Genomic DNA, 15,227 nt, shown 5'->3' on the forward strand with positions numbered 1-15,227 from the left:
CTCGTGCCCACCAATCTAAGGGTCAGCCCTTTCTTGAGTCTGATCTCCATATCGACTCTAAATGTGTCTTCATTTGTGTTGCTTTAGATCGCTCCCCCACTTGATCTCACAATGCATCCACCAATGCATTCTCTTAAGCGAGATCATGCGACGACTCCTCGCCGCTCGCTCAATCCATTGAGCTTCATGGAGTTGTTGTTTTTTAGGTACTACTCCTCAACATGTGCGGTCTATTGCACATGATTCTCTCTTTAGAGAGCCGGGACTTATCCCTCATGGATATCTATCCCATTGGAGCAATATCTCTCTTCGTTTCCTTCTCTCTGAAAGTTTCAAAGACCACCATCCCCTTGGACTACTCCGTCTTGCTGAACAAACTGTGCATTGTTCTGCCTCCAACAAAGGCACTTGCTAGATTACGACTCTACGTCAATATAGCCCCCGCTACACCCCTTAAGGCCTAGCAATATGCTGAACTCACTACACACTTCAACCTCCTATGGACGTATCCTTCATATGCTGAAGAAAAAGTTTCAATCCTCCATGACACCGAGTTTCGGTCACCTTGGGATGGCCACGAACACTCCATCGTTCGCATATAAGGCATTCTATGAGTACCAAATTCTTTGAGTTAGTAATTCCCCTCACCTCCGTGAGCTTTGCACAACTCTTTCAGTTGCTGAGCAATTTATTCCACCTTGATGGTTTCATCCTTTACCAAGCGCCTCGCTTCCCTTGAGCACCATCAAGTATGTTGTCATCGTCGAGCTATAGCTCGAACTTAGCCATCCCAACCTTTATGCGCTACGCATTCTTCCAAGCTTACTTGTTCTCGTAGTACCTCTTGCGCGAAGGGTTGACCATTCCTCTGAATGTCAATCTCAGATGCCCGCTCCTCCGAGCGACTTCTTTTCCCTGCATCTCTATGCCCGTTTCCCCCCAAACGATCGCATATGTGCTGACTACCCTCAACGCAGACCCGTTAAGTCCCCCACATTTGCATGCCAAGTGTTTCTATGAGTGCTTGTCCCGCTCTGATACCATCTGTCATGGACTTAGCTGATTTTGCCTAAGTCGTGCGGCACCCTTGCATGTCCGTCCGCAAAGGTCAGCCTCCCCGAAACCTCCCATGGTCCCTTAGGACCTATAAAAGAGAAAACGGGTTAGAGAAAACGTCTCACTCGGGATCCACAAGCAAGCATATCCGAAAACACTTTATAGCCAATGCAAATTACAAACGGACTTTACAAGCTTTGAACGGTTGCATAACAAAGGGTTAAAATGGTCCATTATAGACCGAATATCTCTTACAAGTGTCTACATAGCACAACATTTATTTACAAGCCTACAACGACCACAAAACCCAACTAAAATGGGATTATTAAGCTTTCGATCATCTCACATGCTGTGCAAAGCATGAATAAACCAAAAGACACGGACATACATAAGCATTACATCAAACATCCTGTTTAAAAGTTTGTCTGTGACTGTTTGTTAACTCAAACTCCACGGGAGGGGCTTATAAGTTATGTTTTTGAAAATATAAGGGTTATTCTAAACATGAATAGACCATAAGAACTTAAATGATCTAACCAAAACCATAAGAGTTAAAATAGACCTTAACCCTTTTTTAAACTTAAATTACATATCATTATATTAATGGTTTATTGTGAGTTAGTATGTTATGTAAGCAAACTCTAACATCTATTAACTCAAACTTGACGGGAGAGGTTTATATACTATATTTTTTAAAATATATGGGTTATTTTAGACACAAGTAAATTATAAGGGCTTAAGTAGTCCATAATTAAAACCATAGGGGCTAAAATAAACATTAACCCTAAAAAATTTTAATATCAAAACTTAAAATCAAATAGCAATAGATCAAATATATGATGTATGCCTTTTGATGCTACTTAAAAAAATCTTTATCTGATATCATCGTCGGATTCAAAAACCATAACAATGTCAATCTACAAGAAAAGCTAAACTCATCTTCTCCTCTCTTCCTATTTTTCAAATGACACTATGAGCGATAAATTCGGGATAAAAAGAAGAGAATATATGTAATCTCTTAGTGAATGATTATTTTATTCTTGGGAGGTCCTATAGTTTTATAAGCCAATGTCTAAAATAAATAATTAGGAGAGTCTCTCGTTAAAGTGATCTCCTAAGGAATCATACCATAATTGAACTTCATTTCTATTTATCGATTATTATAATCATAATCTAATCATATTTATAATATATTTTACCTAATTAGATAGGATTATATAATCTAACATTCTTTCACTTGGCTCATTAATTGATAAAATATAAAAACTTAAAATATTAAAATAAAAATTATTTTATAAATTATTTAATTATATTTTTAAACTTAAAAAAGTATTTTACATGCATATAAAGATTTTATAAAATAGGCCAATAAGTTCAATAAAAATAATAATATCGTATTAAGTTTGACTACTAATATAAGTTATAACGGTTATATGTCATCAATATCATACTTCCTTCTATGTACCATAATATAGTTAGCTCTTTTTTTTAGTACAAATGACTCCTATAATTTATTTTATTAAGATTATCTTGTTATCGTATTCAACCATAATATATACATACATAAAAATGAAGAGGATAGCATAAACAAATAATTTTAATTATAAAAATAAAAATATTAATTATAATATCTACTCGAACATATATCACTATAAAAATATAGTTATTCACAAACCCAATCATAAGAATATATTTTTTCAAAAACTTTAGATTGTAAGTCCTAAGTGAATAGATCAGCGATCAATATATTGAAACTCAAGTTCTTAATTAATATTAATTATTTTTGGACTCTTGCTTTATATCATAATGTATAGAACTATTATAGTATTTACTATTCTTAAAGAAAAAAACTACTATAATATGTCACAAAGTATCTTCAATAATTTGATAATTAAGTCCGACCACACCAAGTCATAAGATAAAATTTTACAATTATAAAATAAAATTTTACAATCATAATGTTTGATTAGTGGTCTCAAAGCATACAACAAAATCAGCTTTTATTATTGATAATACAATAATACATTACTTAATATTTTTTTATAAGTCCCCCCTTCAACTAATAATATAAAATATAAAATGGACTTCCTATCATAAAGGTAATTTATAGAATTATTTGAAAATGCCATCATTTTAAGTTGATTTATTTCCATACATATGAGCATATAATGTTTTGTCTCTTTCAGATATTTTATTATTTTCTTTATAATCATTTTAGTATTTTATTCATGAGTAAGTCTAATATATACTAGTATTCCAACTATAAAATTCATATTTTGGTATGGTATAGACTTGAATATGTAATAGTTCCAACTACGTATACATAATGATTTTTCTTTATTTGATTTTTTAATTATTTTAAAAATACTTGTTTTAATTAAAATTTTACTTTTATTATTTGTTGAATAAAACTGTATACTAAATCTCTTTGAGACTCGATCAATATTTTTTTTTTAGATAATTCTAATAATCCCTAAGATTTATCCTTAAATTTCTTAATACTAATAAAAATAAAATACCTTATTCATACCAATCATCTTAAAATTTTTTGGTAAAAAATATTTTAGCTTGGTATAAAAAACTAAGATTTCTATTCACAAGTAAAATATTATTCACATATAGACTAATGTAATAAACTAGCTTCCAGAAACCTTTAGATATAAACATTGATCAATAATATTTTTCTTAAATCTAAAAGAAGTAATGGTATTAAAATACTTTATATACTATTGTCTAGAGGCTTGCTTAAGGATATAAATAGATTTTTTAAATTTACATACCAAATTTTTTATTTCTTATATTTTCTTTATGAATCGTTTATGTTAATTCTTATAAATCTTAAAAAATTAATTTTTACATCCATATGAGTCACTAATATTATTATGATTTTTAATGAGTCCATTTAAAAAACTAAAAAAAATCTTATTATGGTCGATGTATTTTTTATGAGTAAAATATTTGACCATAAGTCTAACTTTTATATTGCTTGATTATGGACATGTATTTTTTATATTCCTTTAAGTCATACTTATATAACATACTTTTTTATAATTATTGGATAATTCAACTTGTTATTAGATACCATTATAGTCCATTGATTTTAACTTTTATTTTATTATATCATTTTTCAAAATCATTATTTTTAATAACTTATGAAAACAATAAGGGATCTTTTTTATTTCTATGTCATAATATAATTCTTGTAGATATACCATATAGTAATAAAAAATGATACGTCTCCTTTTCCTTTGAGATGTTCTAAAAACAATTGATTATGATTACTCTACAAGATCATTAGCAATGACATCAATATCATGTGAGAGTTTATCAATACTATTTTATCATTTATCCTCATTAATTCTTTCAGTTATTTGAGGAACAACAATCTCTTGAAAATGATAAAGGAATATCAATCTATATCTCATCAATATCAAGAGTAAAATTTGAGATTTTTATTCCAACTGATTTGCTATTTTTTTAAGAATCTTGTATTACCAGATTTAATTATCCTCTTACCATGATTATAGCAATAAAATTTGTATCTCTTAAATTTTTTTAAATAAATAATAAAATATTTATACATTTAAGATTATCTCTATAGGATAATCTTAAATGTATAAATATTTTAAGTTAGGTTTTCTCTACTAATCCATAACTAAAAATTAGTCGCTAGAATTAACTTATTAAAAACTATATTCAAGATATACATAGTTGTTCTTATGGCTTTATTTGATATTGATTCAAGTATAGAAGAATAACTTATCATGCTCCTAACCATAGAGTATAATTTTATCTTTCAAAAATCCTTTTTTGTGGCATATCTAGTAAAGCATACTAAGCATAAATACTTCACTTTTTTAGGAATTTAGCAAAAGAACTAAAATTATGATCAGGCTCATCATATTTACTATAAAATTTATTATCCATATTAGATATGATAATTTTAATCCTTTTATCTAATTATCTCTTGACTTTATTTATGTGCACTTGAAGGTGTTAATAACTTGAGACTTTATATGAATTAGATACATATAATCATATCTCAATCAGTTATTTATAATATGATAAAATGCATCTTTTCACTAAAATAGGAAATATAAAGTGACTCATATATGTAAGCATATATAATATCAAGGAGTTTATGAAGCTATGCTTCATTCTAGTATTTGATTATGGGATCGTTATAAACTCAAGATTTATATTAATTCTGTATAAATCATCATATAGAAAAAAATTAACTTTTATTGAATTATGGTAAGTTTAACTTCACCAGAAAAGAAATAATATCATGATAATTTTAGAAAAAAATTAAATTTCTAGAATTATAGGAACATAGTATCAGATGAATCATTTTTAGGTATAAGTGATAAGTACAAACTACTATCACATTCACTTTAAGATAATTTCTTATAATGATGAATATTTCATACTCTTTTGGTTCCCATATTAAAATGAATCTCTATTATTGATAATATAAGTTGAAGCATTCGTATCAATATATCAAGTATTAGAAAAAGACTTATGTAACATTTGATTCGAAGGGTTAGACTTATACAGTTTTAGTTAGAACCAAAATTTTTTATCCTTTTTCATATTCCCTTTCTTACCATGTAAGTAACACTTTATTATGACAATTTTTTCTTTTATAAGTTTATATAATATTTATAAATTTAGTTAATTTATTTGATAAATTATACTTTAACCTTTTATTGTTATTCACTTTTTGAGTATTATCTAAAATATTATTATTATTCTATTTTAATCTTAATACTTTCTAAACACATATACTAGTCAACTTATTTAAATTTTACTTATATTTAATTTTATTATAGTGAATTTTAAATGAGCCAAAGAAGAAATAAAATTAAGAATAAATTATATGATAAAGAACTCAACTATATTCATGCTCAATATTCTTTAGCTTACAACTTTGTGAGCGAGGATACAATCTTAAATTCATCAAATACTATTATATTGAATTTCAATCAATTCTTTTATTAAGCATCAACTAATGACTTATTGATAAATTTAAATAAATTTTAAATATTTTAGTATGCTAGTTGTAGACCATAATAAAGTTTAAATATTATTAATAATTATCATAAAATTGAGTGTTTTAAAAAAAATTTGATCACTTATCTTAATTATTTGTTTCACATAATTTTTAATAGTTATGTACATGATCCTTTCAACTAGTTTGATCAAGATCTAACACATATAGTATTAATTGTATATGCTCAAGCTATTTATAATAATTGAATCTGAAAAATATGAACATTTATAAGAATGCACATAAGGAAGTATTACTATAATAATATAATATAATATTAATATTTTAAGTTTTCAATAGATGTTGAATTATTGATATCATCTCTATTTCACTTTTTGGGTGAAATATTAATATATCTAGTATTTATAGAGTATTGATATCATCCTTATAGAATAGTGTTATTACCTTTAGGTATATAACCATAATCTACATAATAGTATTATCCTATCCTATTACATAATTATTTGAAGTAGATTCCCTTTGAGATTATCTAAATCTCTTAATTATGTGTGTTATATGAATATTATTTATGACTAATTATTTAATGTAATTTTATAAATTATTAGTCTAGGTCACTTTGATGACTAAAAAAGATCAATATATAAAATAAAATTTAAAATATCTTATAAATGATAAATATTTATTATAATTCATATCCCATAAGGCTACCATCATACGCTACTTTGACAGCTATCAATAAGATAAAACTTAGGGATATAAGTTACAAATAATATTCACTGAATTTTGTTGATTTAATTTATATTAAAATAGTTTAATAATAATAATTATAATAATATTAATCAGTATAAAAAAACTCATATGATAACTATAATCATGATGAAACATAAATAATACCTTCATGTGAAAAATAAATATATATATTTTTTAATTTTAAACATATATATGTGAATAATAAAATAAATATTGAAGAATAATAATTAAATTTTTAATTATCACATGCAAAATTTTATCAATATATCATATGAGAAAACTATAAAAAAAATCATAATTTATTTTTCATCCCATATAAAATTTTTAGACTAATTAACCATATTTAATTGGGTAGGCCCAAAATTGGGCTACTCAAATTTAGCTTATAGATTTGGGTCAACCATTCGTGAAATAAGGCCCGTCAAAATTAAAGTTGATTAAAATTTAGTTTTTTTTAATTCGATCAAAATTTGATTAATCGAATCAAAATATAATTAAGCAATCAAAATACAATCATAATTAAGTCCAATCAAAATATTTGATTAAAATAAATTAAATTTATAATTGAAGATATAAGTAAAAAATTTTAATTTCTAAAAGGTAAAACTATATTTTTACTTAAGATATAATAAAATTATCTAATTTTAGAAGGGCATAAATGAAAAATAAATTTAAGGACTCAATTTGAAAAATTTAATTTTTAAAGGTAAAAATATTCTTAAAAAAAATATAATTCTCTTTCATAGCTACCCCTACTACATTCCATCTTGCCCACCCACACAAGTTGGCGGTGCAACTACTGTTTGTCGCCTATGCACCGCCTGCTAGTTCCTCACCGGTGGAATACCTTCGTATTGCACTAGTGATTGAAAGACTATGCACATGTGTCGATACGCAACCCCCATGCTCGTCGTGGTACACGAATGTGCACATGTGTCCATTGTGCAACTATTGGGAAGTCTAATTGATGCTGACCGTGACCAACAAATGCCATAGCGGTGTTGCTGTAGTCACCATAGTCACAGCACTACTATAGTTGCACATAGCAATACTGCTATAGTTGCTATAGCTATCCTAGGCAACGACGTTGCTACAACCACCTACAATCAAAGTAGGCTGGCCACCGCATCCCATGGTGCTTTCGCTGCATGCGTAATCATTTTCTGCGATTGGGCTAGCAACCACCAAAGGCCACCACTCTCAATAATACTGTCGTCGATAATAAGTTATTGATAGTGGTCTATCGATCAAATATGAAAAATCTCACATCTCTTTTAAGCAAGTGATAGGATGGACTAGATAGAAATTAGATCGACAACACAAACAGATTGTTTAAGCATCGTAAATTAAAATCAAATAACACCTTTTTACAAGCGAAGGATACTAATAAACAAATCTAAATACACAATAGATCTGAAATACTTTTATGATTTAAAGTATTTGATTTCAAAACATAATTTTGATACTAATTGTAAGCATAAAAACCATAATATGCTATTGTTATGCGAAAAACTTTAATGTTATAAATTGAAATCAAATAACAATAAATCAAATATGTGATGCATATCTTTGGATACTACTAAAAAAGCTTTTATTTGATTTGTAAGTGTACCGTCATCGGATTTGAAAGCTACAATGATGTTGATATGCAAGAAAAGCTAAACTTATATTTTTCTCTCTTTCTATCCTTCGTAGAATCGCTATTAACGATAGATTAGGGACAAAGGGGAATGATAGAAGATTTATCATCTCTCAATGACGACTGATTATTTTGTTCCTCGGAGGTCCTATCATTTTATAAACAAAAGTAGAAGGTTTATGATAAGTAATTAAGAAAGTCTCTCTGAAGTCATCTGGTAAGGAATCCTATTATAACTAGACTTTCTTTATATTGATCGATAACCATAATTAAAATTCAATCATATCTATAATATATTTTATCTAATTAGAAAGAACCACATAATCTAATAATTTATTCATATAATCATTTATAATATTTAGTAAAGAAAATAACTACATGATCAAACAAGTTGGTGACCACATACTTTTTAACAAAATGAAAAATGAGGCTCTTGAGATGAAACACATTTAATCAACTAGCATCTTAGTGGGAGACATCTACTAACTTGTGAATTCAAGACAAAGACAATTAGACACCATAAAGTAATTAGGATACTTGGGCAAATACTAAAAGTCATCATGAAATAGATGTCCATAATAATAGATGCAAAGTTCTAGTGTCAAAGATTATGATAATATATTTTTTCCTTCTTTACATCAACATATCCATTGTGGACATCTCATTCTTGGTGGACAAACTCAAGAGTTTTATCTTTTTTTTTTTGCTGCATGAAATGAATTACGTTGTCCTAACGTATATAATTTGTTACGTGACAGATTCAAGTTCCACCAATGAACGAGACTGACATGTTCTTTATAATCGAGCCTTCACTATCTACATTTACTCACACCATGATCAAGTTTTGGATTCACCACACATCACTACTTACGAACCCACATTTTTGTATAAAATTTTATCTTCTAAGTTTTCTCTTATCCATATTATCAGAACAGGTTAAAACATTTTTTTTCTGATGAAGTTTTTGTTTTTATTGGATAGCAAAATCACAAGATTGCATCTTGGTTTCATTGATCCTACCATATTTAATACATGTTCAGGTGATCAAAACCCTATATAACAAACGACTCTCACCTACTGAAACTACTATCGCATACCCAAATAGATCATTTAATCGCTTTAATTTCGTGGAGTATTAGTTTTACAAGTGATTATTGATAAATCAAGATTTACTTATGGACGTCGTTTGAGATTTGATGTTTCGCAATAAGAAAAGTTACTGGATTCGCGCAGCATTTGGTGTAAAAGCATGGGGTTTTTTAAGGATGCATAGCCATATAGCCCTGATTGAAGTAATCGAAAAACATTTATTTGTTGAATTCGCTTTGGTTGTCTTATGATTGATTTTTTTTAGTTTTGTTTTGTTTTGGGCGCAGATTATAGTAAATAATAAATCATGATTATATTATAAAGGATTATTAAGGCCTTCCTCTTTTTCACCATGAAGCCCTGAAAAGAAAGTGATTACATGTCTTGGAATAATTCCTTTTCAATATTTATTGTAATAATTTTACCACTTCATATTATTATGCAACAGTAAGATGGTTGACTTCATCAAATTAGGGCACTTTGATGGATGCAATTTCTACAACTGGTACAAAAGTATTTCGTCTTCCAGTTTTCTAAATTGGTTGTGTTTCCTATATATAGCACATTTGCTCGACTAAGTTTTGATATTGCATATATATTCTTTCAAAGATTAAATATTATATTTATATGATTCTGAATATTCGAATCCACCACTGCTGCTAACTTCATGGTAAAATTTTCTTTATCATTTTAACCAAAAATCTCATATTTGTCGATACCTACGCCAAATTTCTTCTCATATTTAATTTATATATTGGGATTATAACAATATTTAATTCATGTGTTATACTAATAAATGTTATATATATATATATATATATATATATATATATATCTACATATATATATATATACATATACATATACATATATATATATACATATATATATATATACATACATATATATATATATACATACATATATATATATATATATACATATATATATATATACATACATATATATATACATATATATATATATATACATATATATATATATATACATATATATATATATATATATATATATATATATATATACATACATATATATATATATACATATATATATATATATATATATATATATATAGATATAGATATATATATACATACATACATACATAAAATATAGTAATAAAAGTTGGTGATGATTTGAACTACACAATTTTTTTTTTTTGTGAGTATGGCTTGAAATAACAAATTTCTAAAACAAATAGATTTGTGATTCAATAGCAATATCCCAAGTGAATAAAAAATCAATATAGTTTTGGTTTAAAAAATTTTCACCAGCAATAGAAATAATAAAGTTTCTCATATCAAAAAGAAAAATAAACGAATTATCTGGAAAGAGAACTTCATACATGAGAAATAGTATTAAGCCTGATTAGCAGATACAAAAACATTTTCTGCTCGTCCAAAATCTTGTAAGTCATATTAGATTAAACTTAACATATAATCATTTATGATTCAAGAAATGACTTCGTAACGATAATGTAATTTATGACTTAATTCTCTGCAAAATTAATGATAATCAATTGTGAGATACAACATTGTCTATTTAGAAAGGAGCATAGAATAGTTTGGAAAATTAATAAGCCATAGGAAGATGGTGCTAAATTACATCTTTTTATGTTCGTTTTTCTATTATTTCTGAGAATTAACTAGCATTCACAGAAACATCTAAGTATATATATATATATCTTATAACTATTTGGATTCACTTGCCAGCCAGTTAAGCATTAAGTCTATTAAAAAAGAAGCCTCAAGTCATCTAGAAATTGTAAGAGCCAAATGCATATATAATCATTTTATTTCCCTTTTGTGATTGCTAAATTTTGCTCTGAACAAATTTAGAATTTTGATCCATAAATTATCGTTTTCGTTAAGATGATTGCCACATTCCTTTTAACTTCTGATTTGTAGTTCAGGTTAATTTGATGATGGAATCTATCTTTCAAGCATGCGGTGCCCATTCCATGAAATAATGTGTGTGCCAACTTTGCTGTCTAGTTTCATATATTATTTCCTAACCAATTACTCGACAATTGTTGATAATAAAATAGAGGTAAAATTGAATTTTGAAATAGCCTGAAGGTGCAGACAAAGATCCAGCAAGCATAGAATGAAGAATAAAATGACCACAGAAATGCTTTCTCATACCACTAACTTGATAAAAGGTTAAGCAACTTTGCACATTTTTCACCACAATTAGGAAGACAATTTTGGGAAAATGCATTAGAAAGCAATTATATCAGACAAGCAATTTTGGACATTTTTTTACATCAAGGTAATGAATACAGGACAAACTGGATTTTATAAGCAATCATCCAGTCAAGCATATATAACCTATCATACCCACACTTAAGATCCTAAAACTTGCATGTAAGATCCATGTTTCTACAACTCAATCATCCTCTTACAGAAAACATCATAGCTAAATATGATCAGTAGGAATCCTAGCTAAAATAGAATACTAATTTTTTTAATAGCTTATCATAATGTGTGAACAGTCCAAAGCAATATATATTACAGATCATTTCACATCTGACACTTGATAAGACAGACTTTGATCCTCTTGGACATAGAGGTTTCAGTAACATGCACCATTTATAGAAAGGAATAACCATTTCTGTGACAACTTGGGGAAGTAGTTCTCTCGATGCTTAATTCTGATGATAACTCACATAGCAGCACAATCTACCTATATCTGAGTTCCTAAAACGAGCTAAAACATTCATGTTCAGAAGAGCTCGCATCGTCACAAGGAGAATGAGTGTGTCTGCCCTCATATGTCGTGATGACCATCCGGCAATCTTCGGACAATCTTTCGACTCTTTTCTTCACCCGGCAATTGCTATGAGTGCAACGATAGTAGCTTCTGCTGACAAATGGGAGATGACAAAGGATTATAGAGAGCTTGATATTTGGTATAGAATCTAATATTCATCATCGGCGTAACATATAAACCAATTGGAGTACCAAAATAGAGATTTGATGATTTTTTCAAGAATCCAACCATGTTTATCATTGGAGTACCAAACTAGAAATTTGACTCGGTACAGTCTTTTTTGTCTTCATAATCCTGAACTACATATGCCTATGAAAAAGCAATATTGGGAAATGAAACCAACATCAAGTACTTTGTCATTAACATTAATGTTTGTCAAAAGGCTGAACAACTTGACTAGAGTTTTCTTAGTGACTATCCAGTTGAATGTACTTAACTCCTAGATATACATATATGTTTTGATATGTATGAGGAGTTTTAGGAACTATATACTTCAATATATATAGTGAACATCTTCTATTTGGTTATATTTTGACCGATTAAGTCTAATTATACAGTGATATTATTGGTTCACAATCAAACATCAATCAAAATAAGAGAAAATGAATATATAAACATATCAAGATTTTCTTTTCTAAGGCAACTAGCTACTGTCAGTGACACCACTGTTTGAGTTCTTAGATTGACTAATGATGAAAACGAAATTGCTTAAAATTGAAATAATGAGATTTATGCTCATTACAAGAAGTTTACTTTCTTCCTTTGGTTCATTCGTATAAATTTCTATTACAGCTGATATGACTTTTTTCGTGAACCTTCACATGAACTAAATAATGGCTAATATGCTCCTGTAAGTTGCTCTACTTTTCGATGATTTAGTTTCGAGTTTTATGGTCAATTAGCACCTGGCTTCTGTACAGATTATGCTCATCAAATATAGACTAGTACTTGTACGAGACTTAGTGTGATGGAATTTAACACCATACCTCGGATGGAGGCTATTCTTCACAACCTTTTGCCCATATTTTCTCCACTTGTAGCCATCGTCTAGTACATCCACATCGCTTCTCGTTTGGAAGCAGAACCTTGGCTCCCTCATCTTCCTTCTTACCTTCACCTTGCCCTTCTCCAAAGATGAGCTTCTCCACCTGCGTGTGTGCATGTCAGAGAGAGAGAGAGAGAGAGAGAGAGAGAGAGAGAGAGAGAGAGAGATTCATACCATGAATTGGCACCACCATCCCTGCAAGAGCCCGTTTGATCATTGCGACCTTTGGAATCGGAGGTCGCCACCTGGTTATAAATGACATAGAGATCCAGATAGAGGAGCTGAAGAAAGTTATGCATCCCTAGACAGGTGCAACTAGTACAAACCCACACAGATCTATGCAGACTCGCGTACCTCCTCATTGCTCCAAGGCTTGGACATGGACTTGTCACAGCTAGCGGCAGCGGCGTTAGTGAAGGGAACAACATCAGTCGATAGCAGAAACGGAGTTCCATCGGGTGGAACTAGGAATCCTAGGCCTTGGGCGTTCTCCTTCGGATGCTCGAACTCCATTTGGTGCACCATGGATGGCCTTGAGACTGGAGGGACATCAAGAAGATAGCAGCGTGAACCTCCTACTCCCTGTCCTCCTTCCATCAGCGATGATATGTCAACCTCTCCTGCCCTTCTTCTTGTTTGGACTTTACTCTTCCTATCCTACTGCTCTACGAATATACCTGTCTGAGAGCATCGAGCAGCGAAGGCAGGAAACTATTTCATCGGTCCTTCGGTGTTCTGAACAGCACTTCGGAACCGGCAAATGCCGGTTAGGTGTCAGAATTCTCTGGTGTCATACATCTGTAGTCGTGATCCACAGAGAACATAGATAGAGGGGGATGATTACTGTATCCAAATGCAGTCACTGATGCACTTATTTTGGTCGTTACCTTTGACCCAAGTATTGACTGCCCTTTACTTTGTCTCTTTTACTTTAAGAGAGATAGGATAGTCGTGATTAAGTTTATATACTTGAAGTGCCCCAAAGGAACTCTGGAATTCTAAGGTGGAGTCAAATCCTTGCACTTTTCCTCTTTCTCCACCTCATGCTTGTTTTCCTTCGAAATATGGAACTCTGGAATTCTAAGGTGGAGTCAAATCCTTGTACTCATTCTTCTTTCTCCATCTCATGCTTGTTTTTCTGAGAAATATGGAATCCCTAATCGGGTGCGGGAAAGTTTGGCTTTAGCTGATACACTCATTGGTAAGCTAGATGTCGATCCAGGAACAGAAGACTAGTAAAAGGAAAAGTTTCCTGCCAAGCATAATGGGCCTGAATTCTTTTGATAAAAAGAAATATATCCCAACCTGGTTTGTCTTTTTCAATCATGAAATATAGACGTACACTGAAGCTGAAGTCCTAATGCATGATGTCTATGCATGCACTAAAGCTACTATTTTGTTTTTATTTCAGATATGAGTTACAAGCACTAACATCCGAGATGGAGACCTACCTATCCAATCATGCCATTAGGATTATACGTCCCTCGTGTATGCTATTATAGTTTAATCAGTTAACATCCTCCGTATCAAATAAGAAGAAGATTCCTGTAGACCATTGCAACCTTTTCATGGTCATAATGGAAGATTTGGATCGAACTGTGGGACTGTCTCAGATGCCTTCTCGTGCAAGAAGCCATTTGAAGTACGTCAAAGCTCTCTCGCTTAACAACTAGTAGAAGCGTCTTTATCGATCTCTGGAATATCGACAAAAACGCTAAGTCTACAGCAACCAGGATTCTATGGTAGAGCACAAAAGCCCCGCTGCAGCCATTGGTCTGGTTGTCTTTCACTTTTACTGCCGTTGTTGCTTTCATTGTCATCGTCATTGTCGCAGCCATGAT

The 15,227-nt window shown here is 30.0% G+C and overlaps 1 protein-coding gene across 1 annotated transcript; it reads right to left on the minus strand.

The window, feature by feature from the left end:
• Positions 1–12,068: 12,068 nt before the first annotated feature.
• On the minus strand, positions 12,069–14,069 carry LOC135609073 (probable WRKY transcription factor 12). The gene is made up of 4 exons (XM_065102162.1): positions 13,741–14,069; positions 13,561–13,631; positions 13,328–13,489; positions 12,069–12,431 (listed from the first exon to the last, which is right to left on the minus strand). Exons 1-4 carry the CDS (start codon positions 13,981–13,983, stop codon positions 12,269–12,271), a joined length of 639 nt encoding a protein of 212 aa, XP_064958234.1. The 5' UTR covers positions 13,984–14,069; the 3' UTR covers positions 12,069–12,268.
• Positions 14,070–15,227: the final 1,158 nt, after the last annotated feature.

The sequence above is a fragment of the Musa acuminata genome, chromosome BXJ2-4 (genome assembly GCF_036884655.1).
Source record: "Musa acuminata AAA Group cultivar baxijiao chromosome BXJ2-4, Cavendish_Baxijiao_AAA, whole genome shotgun sequence".
Classification (NCBI taxonomy): Eukaryota; Viridiplantae; Streptophyta; class Magnoliopsida; order Zingiberales; family Musaceae; genus Musa; species Musa acuminata.